Here is a 27,665-nt window from a genome sequence, read left to right as displayed (position 1 = left end):
ACTTTATTACCATGCATATTTTAGAATTTTTAAAGAAACTCAGTTTTAGTTTCAATAATACTTATTAAATAAATAAGTGAAATTACCTTACAAATGAACAAACTAAAATTTCAGTTTAAAAAATACTTACCAAATAAAGAAGTGAAATTATCTTACAAATAAATTTCATGTAAATATTTTGAGATAGGGAAAGAAGAATATATTTTACAATATTAAATGCATATATTATATTGCTAATTTAAATATATTATAGCTAATATATGATAGATTAATAGTATAATTTTTTTTTTCTTGAAAAAATATATATTTCATTTATGCATTCATTGTACACATAAATTGACATCTTTACAAAATTTGATCATTGTATAATATAAGGCAACTACTTTTTTAATAAAAAGAGATGTATATAAAAATATCTCACTGAAGAAAATCATTATGTACAAGAAAAATATTAACAAATTCTATTAGAAAATAAATAAAATTATAACACAATGCTTCTCATCTATTCCTATAAGTAAAATATAGGTCATTATAAACAATTTCCTTATAATTAAATATATATTTGTAATTTAAAATAGAATATGTAAAGATACAATTAAAATATTTATGTTTTATTTTAATTTATATGTGGTAGAATTTAATTTAATATTTGATTGAAAATAAATACTTAAAATATTTTATAGTAACAATTAGAAATTTTTATCTCTATTATATATGGGCATATGTAATAGTTTATATAAAGAAGTGCATACAAAATATATTATTAGATACATCTTTTTAAATTATTAAATTAATATTTTATCAAAAAAAAAAATTACTTCATTTCAAATATTTAAAATAGAACTAAAAACACTTCACTTTACAATAGTAATATATAATCTATTTTTAAAAACTAAGTATATTATAGAAAATTCTATTTAAATTTACAACTTATACATTATTGCTTTAGTGAGTATCTACATAATATCAACATGGTTTGAAATTTTTAATTTATACATTATCACTTTAGTAAGTTACAAATTATTGCTTTTTTGCTCCTTTGAGATTTGTGCAATATTCCATAATAATATTAGTGAATATTAAAGATAAATTGTTTAATAAGTAACAATATAGACAAACACGTGCCATTGTTGTTTTAAACTATGCATATCAAGATATTTTTATTTGAGATCAATTCAATATACATTACGGAATATTTTGTATTAGTAAGATATTACAACACTGTATATTTTTTCGTATCATGAGCAAGATTTAGAAAGAGATTATGCTACAACTCCTGCATTTTTAGTTAATTGAGGAGCTAAATTCCCATTCTCAACTTTGAAAGCTTCATTACTATTGTATATATTGGTCTCTTCAGTTTTCCCCGATGATACAAAATAAGCTCCATTAGAAAAAGCATCTCGTGTAGATCTCCACACCCAGTTTGCACAAGCTGATGTTGATTCACACCCAATACGCTTTGTTACTTCCTTCTTGTAATTCTCATTTGGGGCAGTGAAACTATTCCCTTCACTTAGAATGGTTGGATTTGAACTCCCACCAATAGCATATATATTCCATTGATCATAATTATTGTTTGCAACATGTACAAGTCCATATCGTGCCCTACAAATTTAATTTCCTTGATTTCATTAATTTCAAAGAAAGAAAAGAAATTTTAATGCAGGGAATTTTTTTCAAAGAATTCCATCCTTACACTTTTTAAAAAAAAAAAAAAAATACATATCTGACTTTCAAAGTAAGTATATATATATATATATATATATATATATATATGCTAGATTTGACATAGACAAATCTAATTAAAAATATAAGTACTATAATTTAAAATAGTTACGTATATAATATACATTATTTAATCACAAAATTATGTTTAAATTTTACTCAACTTTTCTTTATTAGAATTGTATACCTTGGCATTCGTTGTCCAGCATTAGGTCCAAATTGATTGAATGCCACGGTCACTTTCATAGATTTGTCATCATCATATGTATCATCATGTCCTAACAACATCACCTATTCAATTATCCAACAATGATTAATAATTTTATAAAAAGTTAGTCTAATCAACTTTATATTACAATTTTAAAAGATGAATACCTTTTCACCTATACCCTAACAAAACATCACATATTCAATATCAAACAATAAGTAAATAATTGTCTTTTAAAATTAACTAATCAACTTTGTACTACAATTTAGAAACTTTACAACATGGAAACAACATAACATAGTCAATATTAAACAATAATTTATAATTATTGTGTAAGATCCTATAATCTAATTTTATTTAAGGTATTTATTTTTGACAATCCAAAAAAAATGATGCTTATGCTTGTCATTTTGATTGTATATATTTATATTGCAACAACTTTTGATCATATTCTACAACTCATCATTATGATAACACAATGTTCATAGAGATAAATAATCAGCACTTTCTCTTATCTCCATAAATATTTTATACCATCTTCATAATAGATCATAAAGTATATTCTCATAATATATGACAAAATATGATCTAAAAGATTAGTAACAGTATATATACAATAAAAACCAAAAACAACAGTAGTTTAACTCTATGGTGTAACTTAAAAAACAGCAAGAACCAAAACTAATATTCAATTGACAACAAAATCAATGAAATGCAGCTGACATTTTGAGAAAGAATGCTTACTTTATGATGGTTGAAGAAGTGATTGTTGGAGATAGTAATTCCAGTGGAAGAAAGCGTAACATCGATAAGACCATCAGAACAATCGGAGAGAGAATTATGATCAATCCAAGCATTTGTAACATTGCGCATAGTAATGGCGTCCCCATCCTGGGCATGAACAGGCTCCACACCAATGGACTCACTTACCAAAACATCCCCCAAAACACTCGTATTACAACCGTGTATATGCAAACCATGGAGAATAACATGGCTCACTTTCCTCATAAACAGACAAGGACCGCCATTGCCAAGATGAACATCTGCTCCTCTGCCGTCAATAGTCTTATGACCAGCAACATACAAAGGCATCTTGAGCTTTATATTCATATTCTGAGAGAAAATTATCCAAAGTGCTTTTTCTCTTGTTGCTCCATAGCGCAAAGTTCCTGGTGTAGGATTCACAGGATTATCTTCTGCGCTTGTGACGGTGTAAATATCTCCTCCTTTGCCTCCCATAGTGGAACTTCCAAATCCCACAGCACAGTCTGCGAGCTTCATTCTGTTTTGATCCCAGTTCGAATCTCCTCTCCAGCAGCTGTCTATGGGATTATCAGAATAACAAGATACAATTGCACAAAGGAACACAAGGACTGCTATTAAGCATGGGGAATCCATTTTTAGGGTTCAGAATATAGAATTTATCTCTATAAGCAGATTGGCTGCGTTGTTGAGATATGAGATGATTTTTGTGAGGTCTTATAGAGACCCAATTGGAGTGTTGTGGTTGGATTGTATGTATGTTTCTTGTTAGCTATTCTTTCTCACGGAAGAACACATTTCAAAGGCGTGTGACAGTTTAAGCTGATTTAGTGCAAAACAATGGCGCCGTCTGTATGATCTGGATTACTTGTATGACATGTGGGTCGACAGGGATTCTGGTTAGAATCATACGAGATCTTTTGAAATAAGCGTTGTTTGCTATGAGATGAAAATTTGAATAAATGCGCCGCCAATTAATAATTTCTCCCAGTTGAGATAGTACGATCGGTTTCAGTTCAAATGTTGTCGAGGAGATCTATAACTCTTTAACGGTGAATGATGGGCAGCTCACAGCATCTTAATTACACCATTATTCAATATAAGTGCACGTACAGTTTAACAAACAGATCAAATAATGCAAATGAGTTGAAAAACGTTTTAGATGGAAAAGTGTACTATTTCAAATATTTCTAAACTACATTTGTTGAAAAATAAAACAAATAAATTTAATAAATTAATTTGTTATTAATAGTAACAGTATCCTTAGTAACGTCATTTTTATGTAGTTCCTTATTTTGATCCACATTATTTATATTTGCATTTGCATTTTCAAATTTCTAAAATTTGGCTTCAATAGAAATCGTTGAGTTATCAAATATTGTCTCTCATACACATATACTAGCACTTGCACCACAAAAGGTGCAAGGGGTAGGTCGACAGATTTTATTAGAAAAACAAAATTGAAAAAATTTCAAATTAAAGGAAAGATTTCAAATTATTAGCATAGAATTAATATTTTATATAGAACATAGGCATATATACATGAGTAACATCATTAGAGGTTTTAATGTACATTTGTTGTAATATTTTTACAATTGTAAATGCAAAAGTAATTGGAGTCCTATTTGTGGTGGGGCAGCAAAAACCTACAAGTAAAAGGAATATGAGATTAATTGATAAGAGAAGGTACATGTGAGTCAATTATATAAAATTTAGAATTAGTGAAATTTTAAAAGCATTCAAAAGTAACTTGACAAACTTGAAATTTTCTTTAGTATTTGTTGTGTGTTGAATCTGACAAATGTCAACCTCTACAAAAGTGTAATGGATTACTTAGGAAGCTCTAGGTTTAGGAGTTGATGTAAAAGTAGTCATTTCTTGTAAATTTTAAGAACACAAAATTAAATCCCAACATTTACATTTTGATAATAAGATTTTAAAAGTAATCATAAAATATTGCATTAATGTTACAACTTAAAATGAACTTAAATAAATATAATTTTATATATTAAAATATTTTTGTACTATGAACAATTAGATGAATAATATATTACAACCATTCTAATAGTTCAAGAGATGTATTTAAATCATTCTTTATAATTTAAAATTAATTGTATTATAGTAGCTCAAAAATATTCACTATATGAAAACATTTATCACTTATTTTATTGGTAAAGTGGTGGCATTATTGTATTGAACAAAAGTCAAATTCTATTAAATTCTTGGATTTTAAAACATTATTATCTTAGTATATTAATAAGATTTTTCTATTCAATATAAAATTAATTATAAATAAATAAATAATACTTTTAAATATAGAAATTAGAAAGAATGCACTAAATGACATAATTTTTTTATAGAAAAAATTATAAAATAATGAATACAATGTGCAACATTAAATCACAACATTGTCTAGGTTCATTTGAAGAATTATATACATCAAGAATTAAAATATAGACAAACATTTTGAACTCCAAATTATAGTTATATAATACCACATCCACGCTCAAATCTGTGACAACCACAACCACCATAGTTGTGAACATGTAGCCTCCTCCATTAGAGTATTCATTAATGTTCATTATTATCTTCTCTTCACTAAAAGCCACAAAGCCATATCCATGAGACCTTCTAGCCTCACAATCACTTAGAATCTGTTAAAAGAGAAACCTTAAATCATATAAGGTGCCATACTAAAATATTTAAACACAACCTTCAAATCTAAAACATGTAATTAAAAAAAAATCTAACTCATATAATCTTATAATGAGTTTTCAAAATCAACCAACATTACAATCTTATAATTTGTATAAATAAAAAGTTTAAAATTGAAAGTCTATGAACAAACATATAATCTGTATGTGTCTCGAAATTGAAAATCTATAATCTCAAAACCTTGAGTTAAAGGACACCATAATAACACTCTTCAAAAATAGTCTCCAAATCTAAAGTCTTTGAAAGTGAAAATCTAATTCATAAGTATGTGTAATTAAAGCCTCTAATAATGATCTTCAAAAGTAAGACCTCTATATGTTTCAAATTCAAAATATTTTAAAATAAAACAGTAATTCACAAGACCCTTCCATTACTCCATTGAAGAAGGGTCTCTAAAATTTAAAAAACATTTTCTTCAAGAGTTGTTTGCAAAGCAAAATCCCTCTCCAATAATAGTAAAAGTCTATAAATAAAAATTCTCTAAAAATTAAACTCCAATCAATAAAAGAACCCAATGAAAACAAAAGTCCCAAAATCAAGTATTTCTAAAAATGAAATACTAAAATCACAAGCAATAAAATTAGATTTTTTTTAAAAAAACTATGCAACAATAGTGGGAGTATTATGATGTAAAATACGAAATCTCCATAGAGATAGCCTCTCACATAGAAATAAGTTATGCATGCTAAACAAAATTCTATATTTATATATGAAGACAAAAAAAAGTCACAAATTTTAGAAACCTTTTACTTTATAATTATTTTTAATTTCAAACTGGAAAAAAAAATTCTTCTTGTTTTTTTCTAGTTCAACCAATAAGATTTTTTTTTTAAACAATTTTTCATTTTAAAAAATACATTAGCTTTTTTTAACTTCATAAATTATTTTTATTTTTATTGACTAATCAAAATTTTTTGTTTTTATTTATTGAAGTGGACAATTGTGTAAGTTTACCTCTTATGACATGAGCTAATAATAAATAAAAATCTAATTACAAGTGATTATAAACAAAAAATTAAAGCACATTCAATATAATAAATGGGCAATCAATATCCAAATTCCTTTATTTGTAAAATCATTTAAAGAAATCTTAAATTTAAGATAAATCATAAGATTAAGACTTAAATAAAAAAGATAGTAGAAAAAATTAGAAGTTCTAATAGTTTCTAGAATTAATTACATAATTAATGAAATAATTTCACTTAGATAGTTTTTAAAATTTAAAAATATATATGCAAGGTATGTGCAGGATCATGGTGTGCCAAAAAGTGGCGATGTGAAAAAACAAGAGTTTGAAGACATCTAAAAGCGCTTCAAAATCCGATCTAACTTTTTTTTACCTATCCAGGAACCAAACCTGGAAGGTTAAGCCGAGCCTTATCAGATATCCAATATCATATCGGATATCCGATATATATCGGATATCCGATTTGATATCGGATATCCGATTTTAAATCCAATATCCGACTAATAATTAAAATCATATAATATATTATTTAATATTATTATTATTGATATAAAATAATAATAATAATATTAAATAATATATCATACTATTATATTATAATAATTATTATACTATAATATAATAATATTATTATAATTATTATTATAATATAATATAATAATATTATTATTATAATTATTATTATACTATAATAATAATATTATAATAACATATTATATTATAATAATATAATATAATCTTTCATATATTATAATATATAGTAATGTAATATATTATATATATATATATATATATATATATATATATATATATATATATATATATATAATATAATATAATAATAAAAAGTAATATCTTATAATATAATATATAATAAAAAAGTATAATATATTATAAATTATAATAATATAGTATAATAATAATATTTTATATTATAATATATAGTAAATTAATATAATAAATATAAAATATAATATAAAAATATATAAAATGTAATATATATGTTATATTATATATCCGATATAATATTCGATATCTGATACCTGTGCATGGATTAAATACAAAATCATAGACCCGCGACCCTTATTTTCACGCGAGTTTGGGCCAGTCAAATCAGATATCAGATAATAAATCGAATATCAGATAGCAAATCAGATATCAGATATCAGGTATGTTCCCCCCCCCGACTCATTTTTAACCTAAATTTAATAGATTTTAACAAGATTTTGTTTGTTTTAGTTGAATCTAGGGTTTTTTTGACAAAAATGGTTAAAATTTAGATTTTTTTTTTAATATATATTACGTTTTGCAATTCAATAGGAATGGCTGATCAAAATGATGACACTGAGGCAAGGAATAATGTTCCTCACAACCCACCACCAAACGATCCAGTATCCCCACAAAAATGTCCACCAAATGATTCTCTACCTCCTCAAAACCCTCCTCGAATCGAGGATTTGATAAATGAAAATCTCACTGAGTTGAGAGGTTTGCATAGAACATACAATAATGTACCTGCACTGGCTCCTATGTTATCCACATTAAACACCATAGTGGATAACATTGAAACTCTTACAAACCAACAAAATGCCGCTCTTCGTTGGCGTGATGAAATTCACCAGATGTTTGATGATGGTTTGGATTATGATGAGGTCGCGGCCCTCAACATAACCAAAGACAAGTTGGCAAGCCTTTTTGCTAACCCAAAAACGGGTATACCAGTTGACCCAAAGAAAACCAAAACTATCGATTAAATGGTGCACAAATGACGCCATACGTGCAAATTTTTGGGACCGTTGGTGGATGGTCTTTGATATGCCTCCACATGGCAATTTAGACATACCATTTTATTTCCTTAAAAAATTATATGCAGAATTTGTGTTGAAACTTAAAGTGAACTATTGGAGCATGAAGCCCAACATGGGCTTAGGACTAGGAACTCCTCAAGATAGACCCTCTTCCCAGCGGAAGAAACTTGGCACTTTTGTCCCCCCCCCCCCCCGATATCTCCCCCCCTCCTCGAGTGCAGCATCTAGATATTATGGCAGAGGCTAGCTCTCAGACCATCAGAGCCATTCATAGGCTGAGTAGCCTAATGATATCTCAGGCTAGGTCAGTCTTGCCTCCTCGTGTTGATGATGTTGGTGCCAGTTCATCATCGGCTAGCTCATCACACGTTTGTGTGCCTCACACTTGCATTACATGTAAGAATATTTTCCTGGGTCCCATAGGTGATCTTCCTGAGTATCATTTTGTATTAGACGAGGATACACCAGATGCACGTGCAGAGGCTACAAACCCTGATGCGAGAGAGGAGGGGAATGTAGAGGCATGGACTCCTTCGGTGTCAGTACGTGTATACATTTTTTTGTTATGACATATGTGATTTAAAGTTAATTTTTATAATAGAGTAATTTTAATTTTTAAGCCATACTGACTTTTACATGTATGTGATCTTCATTCATGTTTAGTTGATGACCGAGGAGGAGCTCAGACAGATAGATGATGCTACACTCTCGGCCATTTCATTTGGCCTTGAGACATCTACGGTACATTATGTTGTGTTCGCATTTCTTTTTTCTATTTGATATTGTAGCATATATGGTTGCTAATCTTTCTTTTATCTTGTAGATACCACCTGCCCTGGGGGGACAAAGTGCGGGGGGTGAGCCAGCATGCATTGACAAAGGAAAGGTAATTAGATGTTTTCTAATTGATTAAATATTGATGCATTCTTGTAAAATGTTTGTGGTAATCTCATTTAATTACATTATTTATTGTATATAGGGTGTGGCTACTGTCGATGAGCCTGTACAAATTCGGCGTCCTAGATCATCAGGGATTTTCATTCGCACAGAGAGCCCCATTGTATGTATAAGTATCATTTATTTTTTATTTTTTTAATTGATGCAAAAATTCTAAAATCCTAAAATCCTATCTCATGCCCAATTACAACTTTCTTCCACATATGAGTCCAACATTATAACTTTGTATGCTTCCATGAGCCATAATTGGTGCAAGGATTGCCCAATTGACTTCAAGAGATGTTCCATGACCTCTGTAATGCCTTGGATCTTCAATGTTCCCCTGATGAGCATGGGATTCTCTTGCATCACTTATCTTCATAAATAAATTCAAAACTAATTTCCGTGATATTAACAACTACTATTTTGTATCTCATAGGAGACTCCTAGTGCACATGAGGTTCGACGGGACAGTTATGTAGATTTGATGACGCGGCCACTCACTCCTGAGGAGGAGCCTACAATAGTAAGTTGTAGTTTGAATTCATGATTAAATATGTTATAAATTTAGCATGCTATGAATTATAATGTTATAGTTTAAATTGTAGATTCATCTGACAAAGGTATTTGAACATATACAGCCCATAATCACAGAGGTACCAGCATTGCCGAGGGCATACGAGAGGACTCCTGAGCGGCACAGGAGGTAGACGAGAGAGGTATTTATTATGAAATTTTGATAGTATTAATCTCCAATACGGAAAAGATCATTATGCATTTGAGTAATTCAATATTAGATACGTAGAATCATATAAATTTAGTAGTCTAACTTTGGGTTTTCCTTTTTTGTTTATGTAGGAGGCATCCGATCCACCTAGTGCAGCGAAGAGGCTGCATTTTGATCATCCACCAGCACCCTAAGATAGTATAGTTTTCGTAGGATGCATCATGAGACATTTTGAGATGGCATATGCCACATTGTATATAGAAACATTGATATTATACACATTCTGATGGCAGGATCAGCCACATTTTGTATATGGATCTATGTATTTTGATATATATATATTTGAGTGCTTTGTCTATGGATACATGATCTTTGATATATATTTGTGTAAAATTTTGTCTATGGATACATGTATTTTGATATATATTTTTATCATTTACGTGCACAATGATATACATATTAATTTAGTATCTAGTATTGTTCAATTTATCGTGGATCATGTGTCATGCCCTAAATTTTACTAGTAAAAACACAACAATTTTTTTTTTTTTTAGCTTATGAAGTCGCATAAGAAATTACATATTGTAAAACAAGGTTATCATTGAATAGGAGTTCAAGACTCATGTGAATAGTGTGAAGGTGTTAAAATTTTAGTCACAGGTGGTTTTCAAATAGATTGGATGATAGTCTAGTTCAAGTTAGCGTCACGAGTCAAACGAGAAAGTTCAAGATACAACACTCATAAATTAGTGAGGTAATTCATATCCTAACAAGCCTCTAATACTAATATTCTATTAGGGTCTGTCAGTTGTATCATATGGACTAGGTCATGATTCTAGCATGTAAGGGAAGGGGATCAGAATTACTTATTATCCTCATTACCAATGTACACACATTCATTAATCATTACAATATATATTAATGTGACAATTAGTATATTACTATATCCTCATTATCTATCAACATTGCTTCCTCACCAAATTATTGAGTCCACAACAAGATTGTAAGCAATCTACTAAGTTTTAAATTTATACAATCAATGGTATCACATAACATCTATGGATTGTTATTATCAACTAGTCATTTACAATACCACAAGGAGAAAACTTTCTTTCACATTTTCAAATGATAACAATGATGTCAAAGCAAATCTGTGACTCGTACCAATGCTTTCATAACAATATAAACTCCAAATGAAACATGCATATACAACCTTATCAATATTTTCTTCTACACGTACATTAGGTAACAATGATACAATCTCCTTCCATCACAATGGGGCAACATAAGGGACTTTTCAAAATCATAAGGAACATGGACATTGAAAGATATGGACAATGAGTAGCATGAACATTGTCCAACATGATCGTTGAGAACATGAACAAGCTGGTGAATCCTCCTTCACAAATGAGGGCACAATGTCAAGTTTTCTCATCCAACATCAATCTGCAAGATGATCATTCCAAGCCATTTCCATTGCTCCCTTGGACACAAATCTGCATATGCAACACAACAAAATAAAAAGGACCATGGGTGCTTTCCACCCAACCATAGGCCTCAAAGAGACCACCCCTGCGCTAGGGAACAAGGCTCAAACTGGGATACACATACAATCTTTCGATGCATAAACATTACATTTCAAACTTGAACAATTTCCCCCCAAGACTATTTCACCATGGCTTCACAGATGGAACCATAAACATAGGGTGAAGGTGTGTTCTAAAATGGAGACTTGCCATACCAAACCATATTTGCAATAAACAATTTTCATGCCCTCTCGGGGCTATCATAATTCACCAAATTTCATGCCCTCTCGGGGCTATCATAAATGAACCATTTAATGCCCTCTCAGGGCCTCCACATTTCCTCCTCCAAACCCACTACCATCAGCTGTAACTCCTCAAACTTCCTTTCTACACCATACTTTCCTTATCACCCCTAGCAAGATATGAAATGTTATGGCATACAATGGAGCCCATACTCCAAGGTTCTCAATACATTTTTCAAACCCAACTTAAGCCCTTCACCTAGGACTTCTCTTCCCTTCCCACAAGGGTGAGTGTAAGTCCCAATCCCATAACAATACTCAAGCACAAAACAAGAAAACAAAACCAAGTAGAAATAAAACAAGAAATTTTGGCAAACACCCCACTAGTTTGGCCAAGACCCTCTAATAAAGCTTTCCCACTAACTTATTTTAGCAAAAACACTAAGCCACTCCATCCTTACGAACTTGTCTCCTCTAACGGTTCATCGATAGCCCTCACGAGCTCTGAGTTATGATGCTCGAAGGATCGACCTCAAAATGCACTTAGAGCACCTTGAAGACTCCTCGGTACGGGGTGGCCGCAAATGATGGATGGTCTTTGTGGCCAGAACAAAGGTGTGACTAGGGTTCACCCGCTCATCTGGAGCTAATGGGACTGACGATTCGATGCCAAGATCAGCGGTTTCAAAGTTATGCTATGGTGCACCTATGAACTGAGGCACACTGCGAGTTTTGGCATCGAGCGAGATTGTTGTGCTGAATCCAAACGGAATGTGATCTCTCAAAAATGAGATATATTATTTTAGGCCTCGGGATCACCATCCTGTAACATTTGATAGTTCGTCGATAGCCCTCATGAGCTCTGAGTTATGAACCTCGAAAGATCGACCTCAAAATGCACTTAGAGCACCTTGGAGACTCCTCGGTACGGGGTGGCCGCAAATGATGGATGGTCTTCGTGGCCAAAACAAGGGTGTGACTAGGGTTCACCCGCCCATCCAGAGCTAATGGCACTGATGATTCGATGCCAAGATCAGCGGTTTCAAAGTTACGCTGTGGTGCACCTATGAACTGAGGCACATTGCGAGTTTTGGCATCGAGCGAGATTGCTGTGCTAAATCCAAACGGAATGTGATCTCTCAAAAATGAGATAGGTTATTTTAGGCCTCAAGATCACCATCCTGTAACATTTGACAGTTCATTGATAGCCATCACGAGCTCTGAGTTATGACCCTCGAAAGATCGACCTCAAAATGCACGTAGAGCAGCTTGGAGACTCCTCGGTATGGGGTGGCCGCAAATGATGGATAGTCTTCGTGGCTAGAACAATGGTGTGACTAGGGTTCACCTGTCCATCTGGAGCTAATTGCACTGACGATTCGATGCCAAGATCAGTGGTTTCAAAGTTATGCTGTGGTGCACCTATGAACTAAGGCACACTGCGAGTTTTGGCATCGAGCGAGATCACTGTGCTGAATCCAAACGGAATGTGATCTCTCAAAAATGAGATAGGTTATTTTAGGCCTCAAGATCACCATCCTATAGCATTTGACATTTCATCGATAGCCCTCACGAGCTTTGAGTTATGACCCTCGAAAGATCGACCTCAAAATGCACTTAGAGCACCTTGGAGACTCCTCGGTACGGGGTGGCCGCAAATGATGGATGGTCTTCGTGGCCAGAACAAGGGTGTGACTAGGGTTCACCCGCCCATCCAGAGCTAATGGCACTGACAATTCGATGCCAAGATTAGTGGTTTCAAAGTTACGCTGTGGTGCACCTATGAACTGAGGCACACTGTGAGTTTTGGCATCGAGCGAGATCGTTGTGCTAAATCCAAACGGAATGTGATCTCTTGAAAATGAGATGGGTTATTTTAGGCCTCAAGGTCACCGTCCTGTAGCATTTGACAGTTCATCGATAGCCCTCACGAGCTTTGAGTTATGACCCTTGAAAGATCGACCTCAAAATGCACTTAGAGCACCTTGGAGACTCCTCCATACGGGGTGGCTGCAAATGATGGATGGTCTTCGTGGCCAGAACAAGGGTGTGACTAGGGTTCACCCACCCATCTAGAGCTAATGGCACTAACGATTCGATGCCAAGATCAGCGGTTTCAAAGTTACGCTGTGGTGCACCTATGAACTGAGGCACACTGTGAGTTTTGGCATCGAGCGAGATCGCTGTGCTGAATCCAAATGGAATGTGATCTCTCAAAAATGAGATAGGTTATTTTAGGCCTCAGGATCACCGTCTTGTAGCATTTGACATTTCATCGATAGCCATCACGAGCTCTGAGTTATGACCCTCGAAAGATCGACCTCAAAATGCACTTAGAGCACCTTGGAGACTCCTCGTTACGGGGTGGCCGCAAATGATGGATGATTGTTTGAAGACTACTCCATGTGTCACTATCTTTCTTGGAAAAAAAATTGCTTTTGAACATCAAGCTTGCAATATTATCAATTATTGTCAAACTTTTTCAACCAAGTCAAAATGTCAAATGCAAATATTTGTTTGCATTTTTTGCTAAGGGGAGTTTCATAAATTGACTTTGATTTTCTATGTCTCTAGTGCTTGAACATACTTAAAATGGCTCTTTGGTCTTAGAGCTATTGGTATTTTATAACTTCATGGTCTATGATATGCATACTAAGAATTTCTTTCACTAAATGGTTTCCTTGATCTATTGACTACACTTAAATTTGTTCACTTGTCATCTCTCTTTCTATATGTTCAATACAAAGAGCTAGAAGAGACAAATAATCTTTCTTACCTTCATCTCTCTAAGCACATGATAGAAATCAATTCTAAACTTGAGAAAAGGTTAGAGGAGAATATTGCATTCTTAAATTAATCTCCCTTAAGACCTTTACATACACACGAGGCATTCTTAAATTAATCTCCATGGAAGAAAATTTCATAAAACTAAAGATTCCATAGTGTTGAAACATAAAATCCAAGATCTCATTTATGATGGGATTGTTGATACCTCTAATGACTCATCCACTCATAGCCTTCATATCCAACTTCATATCATGTCAGTATGCATGTGCTATCTTGCTTATTGGCTTTAATTGCTTATCCTGCATGCTATCTTCTTTCATGGATTTTATGGCTTATCCCAAATGTGCTTCATACAACTTTTCAATATGAAAGTCTTTCAAAAAATTATACAATATTATGACTCTTTATGCTTTCAAATGCTATGATTGGTTGTAAAATGGAAGAAATCAAGTATTCTAATTGTTCATCCGTACTTTATGGATTTTTCTTATTTGATTAGTTTGATAAAAATAGTTTTAATAATCATAATGTCAGCTTTATGTCAAATAAGGAAAAAACCAAATTTGTAATAAGATATTCGCATGCAATTATCTTTCATATAGTTATAAATGCTCTTAAAATTGTCGTTATAGCCTTGTATCACATGCAAATATGATTTGGAAGAACTTGTTCAATATCTTCCTCTTATAATTCCTTACAAAGAACCTACCAAAATACAAAAACCATATACAAAAAACTACACATTTTACATCATGATACATCATAAATTTTAGAAATTCTCCCCAATACCACCCCCCTCCAACTCTTCATGATGTACCTACATTCCAATATCATACAAAAATTAGTAACTTATTGTATTAAACAAGATAATCATCAATTCATTAAATCATTATGAAGAAAATAACATAAGAAGTATATATACCTAGTCAAGTATTCCAATAGGGTCCTCTCTCTGTTTTAGGGTCTCCAACAAGGCTTCATGATCAGCATTAGCAATAGTAAAAAGTTCTTTTACTTTTGGTCTTCCTTGATGCTTCAATAACTTTACATTTGTTGCTATAATAAGATGCGAATATATGAGAATTACTTTGTGCTTCCGATAGTCTTCAAATGCAGGAATTCCGTTCCTTCTAAGCATGTATGTCCGCAGCCATGTTCCAACAACAACCACTGAACTAGTAGGATACGTGAATCCATCATCATCTGTGATCGGTTGTGCAAGTTTTTGTTTTCCTCTTACACAACGTGCTAACCAATAATCGGATTTCTCATCATTCCCCTGTGGTGCAACCAATGCAAAGACATGTCCTGGCTAAAGTAGATCTGATAGATGATTATGCTCAAGTGAACTTTCCATGTCATCATTTTTGATAGAGGGTATGATAGACAATGGAGTAAGATAATGTGGAGCCCATGTGTCCACCCACTCACTTGACTCACAGTGATCCCAATCACACTGAAAACAAGTACGACAAAAACAAGCTAGTTGTCGTGTCCAAATGGTCCATGTACTAGAATTAGAGCTCCGAAATGAATGCATTTTTGATGAGTTTGTCACTGTAGCACAATCTGATCTATCACCTATGGACCCTTCCTCAACCAACCAAAAGAACTTGCGTACCACTGAATTAAGAGTCCCCCCCTGTGATAATGCTAAACTACACCAATCAACAATGCTACGAGCATCAAGAAGCTCTGTTGTTGAAATCTTCAGTTGCTCCTTAACTAGAGCTCTCTTCACACATGCCCCTGCTCCATCATGTTCCCCTTTTCCATGGCCGGACTCAAAAAAACTCCAAATATGAGGCACCCCTCTCTCTACGTGCATCCTACACAACCAATAAAACATGCGAGCATTCTTGAATTGACCTATACAGTTATCTGACCAAATGATATGTCTATCCATAGCAATTGCATGCTTGTGTAAGAAATAAAAAAATTTCTCGAAACAATGTTGCACAAACTCATGAGAGTGAGATCTATCATCACTCATATAAAAATGATACTCTCTAATAATCTTTCGATTATCTTCCGCACTATCAGGGGCATGTCTATATGTTATGTGAACAAAAATTGCAATCTAAATAGAGTTGTAATACTGAGATTGTGTCTCATTTTGAGGTTGCAATGTGTAGTTCTCAGCAAAATCAACAACTGATATAATAGTGCCAATGGGAAAAGTCTCCTTACACGTTCTAAATTGTTGATCCAACCACTGAGACTTGTGACTATGTCTTGCATACTTGTAAAAAAGATTTTCCTTGAAATCTGAAATAAAATTAGCCACATTGATATCTTTTCCAACCAATTCACATTTAGAGCTCTCACTCCCACTCTTCAATGTGTATTTCACCATTTCATAGACCCTTTTTTAAACTATTGTCTTTCCAAGATCTTGTTCACACCCCTCATGGAAACATGTGTCAAACTTGGATAAGCCACCACATTCTAAACACTTCTCATTTAAGCAAGCATTTCTATAAAAGGAACAACCATCAACTCTACGACATAAGAGTTGATCTAACAAGTCTCTTGATGATTTTGGAAGCCCACTAGCCCCACAATCCTCCAACATTTCTTTACTATGCAAAGTAGAATGGATGGAGCATAATAGTTCATGGTGCATAGAAAACTCAACATGATATTTGCAACAACATGTATTTCGAATTTTGAGTGGCACACAGTAAAATGGCTTCAAAGACTCAAAAGCCCTTTGTGATATATGAACACTTGGATGACTCTCTCTAAATTGTTTGAACAGCATAGTTTGACTTACCTCCAAATAGTGTTTAGGATGTGGCATGCGGTCTCTGATGCCAATTCTCAACTTTAAGACATCTTTAGCATTGGGTGATACTCGTGAGTTAGAGTGCCAAAATTGTATAATTTCTTCCTTCACATCGTCGGATAGCTTCTTATCAAAACGTGGAAGTCTCCCACCAAATGCCCATGTTTCATTTTGAAGAGAATCATCAATTTTCTCTCGTCAACTAAGTGCTCTTCTCAAAGTAGTACGATTTAGATTCAAATCAATACAAATTTGTCTCATATATCTACCCTTTCTCAAATGATGACTTACCAAAGAGGTTGTAATAACCCTTCGAGCAGCTCTATTATCCTTCTCTCTGCTATTTTTCCCAATGCTATTGAGAGGACTGAAAAGATTCTTCACAATAATGGCATTTCTTTCCAACTTTTTATTGACACGAATTTTCAATTTGGAAAGCATAGGTCTCATCTTTTGCATCTTTAATAAGTGCATGAAAAGCTGACATTGCTCTACCACTGTCTTGTTGCCGAAAAACATCTGATATAGTCTTGAAGCCCATAATCGAATGGTTCTTTCTGATTTTTTTCCTTCCAAACTAGTCATAATCGTTTCATCAATTTCAATTATCCATTTTGGTGTTTTAGAACCTTCATGTCGATTATAATTAGGAGATATGTAAGGTTCTTGTGCATTAAGTTCATGTGCATTGTCATCTTCGACATGGTCAATTATGCAATTTGGATTATGACTTGGTGGCATTTCTTCTTCAAAATTTTCAATCTCTACATTTTCAATTTTTGCATTATCATTTTCAATAGGTACATTTTCATTCCCCAACTATACATTTTCAATATCTAACTCTATGATTTCACCTTCTATTAATTCATCGTCAACTTGATTGATATTTAGCACACCTTGTCTTTTTTTTCGGTGTTTCATTTTGTCCTTTTCCCTATATGCTGCAATGTCTTCATTGGATATCTTCCTTTTACGTTTATTCTTTCGACGACTGATGCTCCCCATTCAGATGACAAATTTGAACACCTAAGGTTATATTTTCGAATTCTTTTCGATTGGTTGGGCCCCAAAACACGACTTTTTACAAATCTTGGGAAAAAAGAGATAAAAAAGTAATGTTGTCAAGTCTGTAGGGACAGTCAAATATTTGAAATTGATGCCAGTATAATCAGATATCTGATAATGGATCGGATATCCGATCCAGTATCAGATATCCGATCCAGGATCGGATATCCGATATAGGAAGTGGACTTTTGGGGGGAAAACTTGCTAAGGTTTCCCTCCTTTGCCAAAATAATATTAATATTATGAAAATATTTGGAGGCAAACGACTTTAATTTATAACTAAGTTAATAGTATATTAGTATTAGTATAAAATATCAATAATATTAATATAAAATAGTATTAATATACCTATAGTGTAAATATATAGTGTTCATTTATATTATAATTATTATCCTAAAATAGTATAAATAGTATATCCTAAAATATTACGTTATATATACAAAAATATTACGTTATTATATAGATATATTAATAACATATATATTAATATAATAATATTTATAATATACATTATATTTAATAAAAATATTACGTTGTTATATATATATTATATTATTATACATATTAATATAATAATATATAGTACAAAGAGGGTCATCATTTAATGGGTTAAAGGGGGTCATAGGTCACCCTATGACCCCCTTTGACCCATATGAACGACTCGACTATGTCCCTAGGGGTCCTAGGACCCCTAGGGACATATGTCATCGTTTAATGGATCAAAGGGGGTCATAGGTCACCCTATGACCCCCTTTGACTCATATCAACGATTCAAATATGTCCCTAGGGGTCCTAGGACCCCTAGGGACATATGTTGTCGTTTAATGAGTCAAAGGGAGTCATAGGTTACCCTATGACCCCCTTTGACTCATATCAACGATTCAAATATGTCCCTAGGGGTCCTAGGACCCCTAGGGACATATGTCATCGTTTAATGAGTCAAAGGGGGTCATAGGTTACCCTATGACCCCCTTTGACCCATATGAACGATTCGAATATGTCCCTAGGGGTCCTAGAGACATATGTCATCGTTTAATGGGTCAAAGAGGGTCATAGATTACCTTATGACCCCATTTGACCCATATTACCCATTCGAATATGTCCCTAGGGGTCCTAGGACCCCTAAGGACATATGTCGTCGTTTAATGGGTCAAAGGGGGTTACCTATGACCCCCTTTGACTCATATGAATGATTCGAATATGTCCCTAGGGGTCCTAAGACCCCTAGGGACATATGTCATCGTTTAATGGGTCAAAGGGGGTCATAGGTCACCCTATGACCCCCTTTGACCCATATGAACCATTCGAATATGTCCCTAGGGTCCTAGGACCCCTAGGGATATATGTCTTCGTTTAATGGGTCAAAGAGGGTCATAGGTCACCCTATGACCCCCTTTGACCCATATTACCCATTCGAATATGTCCCCTAAGACCCCTAGGAACATATGTCATCGTTTAATGGGTCAAAGAGGGTCATAGGTCACCCTATGACCCCCTTTGACCCATATTACCCATTCAAATATGCCCCTAGGGGTCCTAGGACCCGTAGAGACATATATCATCGTTTAATGGGTCAAAAGGGTCATAGGTCACCCTATGACCCCCTTTGACCCATATGAACGATTCGAATATGTCCCTAGGGGTCCTAGGACACCTAGAGACATATGTCATCATTTAATGGGTCAAAGAGGGTCATAGGTTACACTATGACCCCATTTGACCCATATTACCCATTCGAATATGTCCCTAGGGGTCCTAGGACCCCTAGGGACATATGTCATCGTTTAATGGGTCAAAGGGGGTCATAGGTCACCCTACAACTCCATTTGACTCATATGAACGATTCGAATATGTCCCTAGGGGTCCTAGGACCCCTACGGACATATGTCATCGTTTAATGAGTCAAAGGGGGTCATAGGTCACCCTACGACCCCCTTTGACCCATATGAACGATTAGAATATGTCCCTAGGGGTCATAGGACCCCTAGGGACATATGTCGTCATTTCATGAGTCAAAGGGGGTCATAGGTTACCCTATGACACCCTTTGACCCATATGAACGATTCGAATATGTCCCTAGGGGTCCTAGGACCCCTAAAGACATATGTCGTCATTTAATGGGTCAAAGAGGGTCTCATTTGACCCATATTACCTATTCGAATATGTCCCTAGGGGTCCTAGGGTCCATATGTCGTCGTTTAATGGGTCAAAGGGGGTCACCTATGACTACCTTTGACTCATATGAATGATTCAAATATGTCCTTAGGGGTCCTAGGACCCCTGGGGACATATGTCATCGTTTAATGGGTCAAAGGGGGTCATAGGTCACCCTATGACCCCCTTTGACCCATAATACCCATTCGAATATGTCCCTAGGGGTCCTAGGACCCCTAGAGACATATGTCATCGTTTAATGGGTCAAAGGGGGTCATAGGTCACCCTATGACCCCCTTTGACCGATATGAACAATTCGGCTATGTCCCTGGGGGTCCTAGGGACATATGTCATCATTTAATGGGTCAAAGGGACCCCCTTTGACCCATTAAAGGACGACATATGTCCCTAGGGGTCCTAGGACCCCTAGAGACATATATCGTCGTTGAATGGGTCAAAGAGGGTTATAGGTCACCCTATGACCCCCTTTGACTCTTATATATTAATAATATACATATATATTAATAATATACATATCAATATAATAATATATATATATATATATACATATACATATTACATTATTATATTTAATGAAAATATTACGTTATTATATAAATATATTAATAACATACATATTAATATAATAATATTTATAATATATATTATATTTAATAAAAATATTACGTTGTTATATAAATATTATATTATTATACATATTAATATAATAATATATAATACATATTACATTTAATGAAAATATTACGCTATTGTATATATTAATAACATACATATTAATATAATAATATATAATACGTATTTTATATATATATATAAATTACGTTATTATATTTAGTAAAAATAATAATAATATATATTATATTTATAGATTGTAATAAGATTAACATAAAATATTATTATATATTACTAGATTATATCTTGTATGTTTACATTACGTTATTATATATATATAATATATTAAAATATGCCTTTACATATTAATATAAGTGAAATAATTTAAAAATAAAAAACTAGAACGTTTAAATCGAATTTCCCTCCAAAATTTGAAGATTTTTGGAATTTGACTACCGAGCCATATCGGATATCCGATCAGGCTTGGTATTTACCAAGCCTGCTCGGTCAACCTGAAAGACGTGTTAATAGAGAGTTTTAGTGATACTCAGACTTCAGGTAGCCGTCTGACAATATTATTTTGATCGAAATTGAATGAAACGAAATGGGTTTTTTAATATCGCTCTCTAGATTCCATCAATATAATTTTTGTCAAATTATGAGTTCGATAAGTATTTATTAGTTAATTATAAATGAAGATTATTGTAAAGTGTTGATTGACATACTGAAGGAAAAATAGCTATAACTTTCAAACGGTATAACATTTTTTAAATCTAAAAGTTGTGTCACATTCTATACTTCGCCTAGTATAAGAAAAAAACAAACAAAGAAAAATTTGATCAAATTTTCTATTAGTTAGGGTGGTCAGACACGGGACTTTTTTTAATCCAAAAAAGTTTTGGTAGAAAATTCATATTTAATTATTTATTTGGAATAAAAATATCAAAAAATATGCGTCACATCCGGGCATGAGTCTAGTTTTCATATCTATAATTATATTAAAAAAATATTATGATTTGATTTTGATTAAGGTGGTCAGACATACACCTACTTTTTATTTTCGCCCTGAAATTTTCTTAGTACTGCATTAAAATTCAAACTTTTGACCAATCAATTATTTTTTTCTCCTGATAAGGCCTAGTAGTTTAGAAACTACATTCAATTTTCTACAAATTATTTTCTTACAACTTTTTGATATAAAGTCCATAACCACTTCAAAATTATGTGTCAAGTTGACATAACCCTGATTTGCTGATTTTTCACTGCCACTTAAGGCCATAGTTTGGTACACCATGATCTTGCACATACCCTGCACAACTAATTCTTATGAAAATAATAAAAATGAGAGAAGGGCTAACAATTTTATGGTGAAAAAACAAAAAGCTGGGAGTAAAGCTCCCACATATAAGCCTATCGGCTTAATTAAGAACCTATTAATGATTGAATATATATAAATCTTATGTTGGATCTTCATGATAGGTTGTACACATGGCATTGATTGAAAATGGCATGGTGTAAAGGTCCCATTGCAAATCCAACGTGAGCGTGAATATAAAATAGTAATACAATTGATATGCATAGTGGAAGACAAACATAAGAGAGTTTAAAAACACAAACAAGGTATCTGACCTAATATAAAGTGAAATGTGAGTCACGTATCTCAAGGGAATTCCCACCTAGTGCCTCCAAACATAAACATAATCAAGGTAAGTAAATTTATGTGAATGCTTATTTATTAATCTAAATTGTAAGTGATATTACGAATTTATAATATTTTCATTAGAAATATAAATCAGATCAAATCTTCAATATGATTATATTATTCTAAGGAAAATAATAATTATTCTTATGATGAAAATATTCCTCGTGAATGGAATAGAACTGCTGATTGTTTAGCCAAATGGGCTTCTAGTCATGATCCGGGTTGGAATATTAGGGATAGGGGGCAACTGTCCTTTGAGATGGTGCAAGAATTTGATGATCTTGTTGCTCAGGATCGAGCTCCTTCTTGAGCTCTCCTTGTTGTATTCCTTTCTATCTTAATAAATTTTTACCCCTCTTTTTGCAATTTATTATTCTATTATGTAAATAAATAACTATGTTTTTAATGCTTCCTTATTTATTATTTGAATAAGATTTTCATAATTATAGTTAGTTTTTAATAAAGGAAATAATATGTTGACAATACAGATCATATATATATATAATGGAAGATATGTTTATATATTCATATTGTATACATTTATCTATATTATATTGAGATGATCTTATAGTATTATGCAAAATCATTTATTATATTTGAGTATTATCTTTTATTTATATGTATTATAAGAGCTATGTGTCATTTTCCTCCAAGAATGTTATTGCAAGAAAATGAAGGATTGTTATTAGATTCTGAGGGAGTTTGACACTTTTTCAAAGGCAAGAAGCTCCAAAGATTGATGTTCAGAGGGAGCCTAATGTTTCATTAGAGACAACCTTCAAAGAGAGGGAGCAAATAGAGAATATGTATCAACCTTCGATGATCCAAATCGAGTACACCATGTTGAGATGGATTCTCCAATGATCATTAAATTGTACAAGTCAAGAGGACTATGATTCAAAATATACTTTGTGACTATGTGATTTTAATGGGCCTACCCCTTGTGTACATCATGAGGAGGTGACAAGTTCCAAATGGTGTCAGTTGTATTTGATGAAGTTGTTGTAAGGTGATGATCTTATTATGTGATACCACATCTTAGTTGAGTACTTGGTGAATATCGGATGTTGATATTTTGGGAGGCCAATACTCTTGATATTAGATATGATATCAAAATCTTATTTGAGTAATTGGTGAATATCATATGGGGATATTATGGAAGACCAATACTCATGATATCAAATATGATATCAAAATGATGGATATCTTCTAATCAAATAGACCATTAAAACTTTCCATTCCTAATATTACCAATGGTGTAATATATGTCTTATTTTTAGCTTGCCTAGCTAAGAGGGAGTGTTGATGTGTGCTTGCTTCAGTTGACTAAATTCTATGTTATACATTTTGAGTAAGTGTTGTAATTTAATTATGAGAATATGCATCTTGTGAGACTTAAAACTAAGTGCATAGATGTCATTAAATTGACTGTCTTTGAGTTATTTTTATATATGCATATTGGGTATGAGGTAAGTATGCATTTTGTGTTTCTAACAACTAAGGGCTTAGATGTCATCATGTTGATTACCTTTGGGTTGTTTGTATAAATGCATACTAGGTATTTTAATAACTAAGATCTTATATGGCAATTGTTGATCATCTTTGGGTTATTCAAAATATTGATCATCCTTTACCTTTGATATAAGAGGGAGTGTTAAAGGGTAAAAGCACAAACCTGTGTCACCTTTTATAAAGGAGAAGTGATATCAGAATTTAAAGTCTTCAACTTTAACGAAATAAACGTGGGCATTTGTGCTTAGAATTTGAAGAATATGTAAACTAATGAAATGTGTAAAATTGGATGAAGTTTATGTCTATAATTTTTTTAAAAAAAATTGAGTGAAAATTTTATTTATTTTTGAATTTTTAAAGTGTATTTTTTAATTTTTTAAAAATACTAAAAATATAGAGTTTTTTTCCCGTCAAACAAATATATGCAAATGTTCATATTTTCATTTGATTTTGGAATATGTTAGAGCTAACATGTATACCTAGTGCACCGAAAAAGAAAAATTGAAATTAGGCTAATATTTTTGAAGTTATAACTGGTCAAAGTCAAAGTTATTAGAAATAGACAATTTATTTTTCCTGTCAAACATTTTCCATCAAATCTACATTTTAAAAAAAAAAAATTACATATTCTTGAAGAAGACTCTCTCCTCTAGTGCACCATAAAAAAAAATTAATTTTTTAACATGATTTACTATTTTTTTCTTATTTTTGAATAAACATCTTCCTGAATCTTAAGATACCTACTTGTAATATTTTTAAATTATAACATATTATTCATAATAAATTTTTTTTAAAAATTATACAATTATAATCATGACTCTGAGAACTACAAAAGTATATTTTTAGTTTTAAAAAAAACTTCAATTTAGTAGGTCAAATTCGCCTTCAAAGTGAGATGTTTACAGAAGTTCTAATTTTTGCTTGTTTGGCTGCCACATAGACTATTTCGGCCGTAACTGTTTCGGCCGGAATAGTTCCGGCCAAAACTGTTCCGACCGAAATGCCTGTCAGCAGAATAAATTGCTAGCAGTTAATGTGACTATTTGATATTAAAAAAAAAAAATTTCTTTTTTTTTAAATTAAATATACAGGGACAACGAAAATTGGAAGAAGGTTTTCAAAAGACAATTAATTTTGAAGCAATTTTCAATAACTATTTAGCGGATTTAATCAATATTGCAAAGGATTGAATATTTTAAAGGTGCTTTTTTTCTCTTCTAATTATTTTTATTTTTATGTATTATATATTGAACCATTAGCTGATATTTAGTGAAATCTAAATTTATTTATTTTTCTTTCTATAGATTGAAATATTCAATGGGTAGTAAAAGGAAAAGATCAAGGAAATATGATAGAAAAAGAGATGACAAAATGAAAGGCCATACAAAACATGATCAAAACCAACCTACTGAAATTCTTGAACATGATGAGATTCATGAAAAAAATGAAAGTAATGAAGAGGAATAAATTGGCAGTTCTATTGATAGAGGCAAATTAGAAAGCATAAAAAATTTGATGGATTTGGATGAAGAACTACTTTTTAACCAAATTCCATCTAAAGATATGATAAATGATAACACTATCAGAAAGCATTGTCAAAACATGTGGGATGAATATTTCAAGGATAAAAGTATATTTGGACAGGCATAATTATTTGTCAAGTTATTTAGGAGAAAAGATATGAGACCTATTTTAGAGTTGTTGGGTGTTGATAACAGGAAAAACCATGCCCATAATATTAATAAAACAATAGTTAAAAACTTGCAAAATGCTTATAACAAAATTGACAACACAACTCGAGGAGGTGATTTGATAATGCACGCAGAGCATTGATGGCTACTATATCTAGTAGAAAATTGACACATAGAAAATAGGTACGTGCAATTTCTGATGTACTACATATATGTAGAAGAACTGTCCAGAGATACATCAAGAGGAGAAATATGCTAGATGATAACATTGAGAATAACTGGGTGAATATTTGTAGAGTTCTTTGAAAAGACAAGATTTCTAAAGAAGTAAAAAGACAAGTTATTGAATTTTGGACCACACATTCTCGTGTTTCTTCCAACAGGCGTGATACTATACAAATTAAAGATCAAGAAAATGGGGCCAAAATTGAACATCCAAAACATTTCATAGATATAACTCAAAGTGAACTTTTTGAAGCATTCAAACAAGAATTTTCAAATGTCAAAATATGTCAGAGAATGTTTGAGAGTTTATGTCCTTCCTTTGTACGCATAAATAAGATGTGTGAAACTTGTTGTTGTAGAAATCATGTTGAATTTGGTCTACACTTGCAATCATTTAAAAAAGTTATGGCAATACTTGATCCTAATTTGGTCATCCCTAGCAGTACAACACAATTTGTGAGGTCCATATTATGTGATAAATTAGAAGATTCAGATGAATTCAAAGTGTAATGTATCAAAAATCAGTGTGAAGATTGTGCAGATTTACACAAATTTTTTGAAATTATGCAAGTTGAAAATATTAATGAATCCACACCAGTTTCATGGATGAGATATGACTATGAGACATACCAAAATAATAGAGGAGATGAATCCAAAAAAATTGTATTGAAGGAGAGTGAATTGCATATGATGAGTTCATGGCCATGTTTCGTCCATTGATATATCCACATATCCAACATTGTCATGGTGCACGATGGCAAGCTAAACAGTTTCGTGATTCCAAAAATTGTTTTCCACCTGGTTTTATACTTTCAGTTGTAGATTTTTCTAAGAATTATACATTTGCACCTCATACAGAGCTCCAAAGCCAATATTATCATTCTGAACAAGTTGCAATATTTGTGCAAGTGACCTATAGACATGCACAATTTGAGGTGGATCAGATAGAAAGATTGGATGAAAATGAACGCATCATCATCAAAGAGGTCCATTTCTATATTAGTGATGATAGAGTTCATGACAGGAGTTATGTGGCTCATTGTTTTGCAATGTTCTCTAAAGATCTTAGAAATCGTGGAATAAATGTTTCAGAGCACTGGATTTGGTCTGATGGATGTACAGGTTAGTATACATGAAATAGTTACACATTTATTTAACTTTATTTTAACTTATATTTATTTGGACATGTCTATTTCTATTTGATATATGTACATGGATAATTGTAGATACTTATCATGTTTCATGTTCACAAGACAATTCAAATCTGCAAAAGCATTTAATTGGTTAGCAATGCAACATGCTAGAACCAATGTTAGGTTTTTATGGAATTTCTTTGAAAGTGGACACGAAAAAGGGGAGCATGATGGAGCAGGAGCATGTATAAAATGTGTGCTTCGACAACATGAACTTGCAGGTAAATATATGCATTTTTAAAATGTACATGTTTAATACTCTAATAGCATATATTTTAAATTTTATATATACATGC

At 32.4% G+C, this 27,665-nt stretch overlaps 1 protein-coding gene across 1 annotated transcript; it reads right to left on the bottom strand.

Moving 5' to 3' along the window:
* Window positions 1–1,127: 1,127 nt before the first annotated feature.
* On the bottom strand, window positions 1,128–3,375 carry LOC149559031 (pectate lyase 1). Its single transcript, XM_089828362.1, has 3 exons — window positions 2,681–3,375; window positions 1,916–2,019; window positions 1,128–1,608 (listed from the first exon to the last, which is right to left on the bottom strand). The coding sequence occupies exons 1-3, from the start codon at window positions 3,332–3,334 to the stop codon at window positions 1,263–1,265; spliced, it is 1,104 nt and encodes a 367-aa protein (XP_089684488.1). The 5' UTR covers window positions 3,335–3,375; the 3' UTR covers window positions 1,128–1,262.
* Between the last annotated feature and the right edge of the window lie 24,290 nt (window positions 3,376–27,665).

The sequence above is a fragment of the Cupressus sempervirens genome, chromosome 5, assembly GCF_028749045.1.
Source record: "Cupressus sempervirens isolate cs-2001-9-10 chromosome 5, ASM2874904v1, whole genome shotgun sequence".
Taxonomy (NCBI): domain Eukaryota; kingdom Viridiplantae; phylum Streptophyta; class Pinopsida; order Cupressales; family Cupressaceae; genus Cupressus; species Cupressus sempervirens.
This window is presented reverse-complemented; position numbering and strand designations above follow the sequence as displayed.

Coding starts and splice junctions, on each gene's coding strand:
- LOC149559031 (XM_089828362.1), bottom strand. CDS start 3,334: ATGGATTCCCCATGCTTAATAGCAGTCCTTGTGTTCCTTTGTGCAATT. Junction 2,020..2,680: donor ACTTCTTCAACCATCATAAA/GTAAGCATTCTT, acceptor ATAATTGAATAG/GTGATGTTGTTAGGACATGA. Junction 1,609..1,915: donor GCTGGACAACGAATGCCAAG/GTATACAATTCT, acceptor TTAAATTTGTAG/GGCACGATATGGACTTGTAC.